The sequence below is a fragment of the Lycium barbarum genome, chromosome 9 (genome assembly GCF_019175385.1).
Source record: "Lycium barbarum isolate Lr01 chromosome 9, ASM1917538v2, whole genome shotgun sequence".
NCBI classification, from domain to species: domain Eukaryota; kingdom Viridiplantae; phylum Streptophyta; class Magnoliopsida; order Solanales; family Solanaceae; genus Lycium; species Lycium barbarum.
This window is the reverse complement of record NC_083345.1, coordinates 107,512,324-107,514,351: the sequence shown is the minus strand read 5'-3', so window position 1 is coordinate 107,514,351 and position 2,028 is coordinate 107,512,324. Positions and strand designations below refer to the sequence as shown.

At 34.0% G+C, this 2,028-nt stretch overlaps 1 protein-coding gene across 1 annotated transcript; it reads left to right on the top strand.

The window, feature by feature from the left end:
• Positions 1-320: 320 nt before the first annotated feature.
• LOC132611389 (acyltransferase Pun1-like) lies at positions 321-1,731 on the top strand. The gene has a single exon (XM_060325826.1). It carries the CDS (start codon positions 357-359, stop codon positions 1,665-1,667), a length of 1,311 nt encoding a protein of 436 aa, XP_060181809.1. The 5' UTR covers positions 321-356; the 3' UTR covers positions 1,668-1,731.
• Positions 1,732-2,028: the final 297 nt, after the last annotated feature.

Sequence of the window (2,028 nt, the reverse complement as noted above, 5' to 3'; positions counted from 1 at the left end):
TTGAAACGGACGGAATATATTTTATGAGGGGCTAAGGAATAATCCTAGATGCTTCAACGTAACTTTGCTAGAGAATTTTCATACCATTAATAATACATAACAAAAATTGACAATTGGTGACATTTGCTATTTGGTTTCTTCTTCAAATAAATGAAAGATATGTAAGCTAGGCAATCATTCACTAGGATAACGTTCTTAATAATCAACTTATTTCGTCGTTTTTTGTTCAAAGGAGTAATATATTATATGGTAAGTAGTAACATTTTCTATATTAATAATGCATTTTGTCTTATTATGTAGTAAGAATTTGATATAACAACAGTTGAGAAGAATTTAGAGATCAAAAAATAGAGAACATGGCCTCAGCTGCATTAAAAGTTCTATCAAGAGCTTCCAAGAAACTCATTAAACCTTCTTCTCCAACACCTTTAACTAAAAAATGGCACAAATTTTCTCTCATTGAACAAGCCCAAACACATACTTATGTACCCTTTGGTTTTTTCTACTCCAATAATCAATTAGGTGCACTTTCTAATCAACCTGCCCAAATATCAAAACTTCTTGAAAACTCCCTCTCCAAAAATTTAGTCTCCTATTATCCATATGCAGGACACATGAAAGATAACGCCACGATCGATTGTAATGACAAGGGTGTTGAGTTCTTGAATGTCCATATTGATGCACCCATGTCTGAAATTCTCAATCACCAAAATTGTAATGTCAAAGATTTGATTTTTCCTAATGGTGTAGCTTGGGAAAATGATTCTGACTATGGTCTGGCTGTGATTCAATTGACACATTTCGATTGTGGAGGAATCGCGATTAGTACATGTTCGTCACATAAAATTGGAGATGCATGTAATGGGTTGCAATTTTCAATTGATTGGGCAACATTAACTCGTGATCCAAATGCAAAAACAATTCCTCCTTATTACATAAGTGACACTATTTTTCCATCACCACCAAATGGTCCTCTTGAATCCCCTGTAGTTCCATCAATATTAGATGGATGTACACAAAAGAGGTATGTTTTTTCCTCCAAAAAAGTAAGTGCACTTAGGTCATTTGTTGCTAGTGAATCACAAGTTAAAAATCCTACAACTACTGAAGTCCTTAGTGCACTTCTTTTCAAATGTGTTGCTAAAGCAGTGACCGTGAACTCGGGTTCTTTTATCCCTTCTAAATTAATCCAGTATGCAGATTTACGTGAAATGATTTCACCAAAGTTACCACCTAACTCGGTTGGAAATGTTCTGTCTCATTTCTCTACACATATTTCCAATGAGGCAGACATGAACTTACCACAAATAGTCAGTCTCATGAGGAAAGAAAAACAACTATTTAGGACCAAGGATAACATCAAAGAAAATGCATGGGCATTGGAAATTCTTGAATTAGCTAAAGGATTGCCACCACAGAAGAAGGAATTTGATGAGTACACTTGTAGCAGTGTGTGTAAATTTCCGTTCTATGATGTCGATTTTGGTTGGGGTAAACCAATGGCTACGACCATAGCTACTGGTCCGTACAATAAATTGTTCAATTTGATGAACTATAGAGACGATGGCATCGAAGCGTTTGTCATGTTGGATGAACTAGACATGTCAGTATTTGAGCGTGATGAAGAGTTTCTTGAATTTGCTTCTCCATACGCAAATTATTTTTAGAAATTAAGGTTTATGTTGTGGATCATGGGTGTTGAATAATAAGTGAATTTGTAGCTTCTGTAAACATGCGCGTGTTTTTTTTTGAAAATTCTACTTCACTTGGACAAACTTTTTGTAGCTACTTGTTCTTGATATGTTTATGTACACCGCTTATAAATAGTTAATGGTGAATTCAAGATCTGAAATTGATGAGTTTTCATAATGTGTGTGATCTTACTATATCTAATTTAGAAAAATAAACTTATTGTTGATTTTTAAGGCAGAATTATTAATTTACTAATTATCAAGGACATGATTGACGATTTCTTCAGACATTTTATATCATCGAAGCAAGTTTCCTACTTTTTCTTGGTAGTAAAAG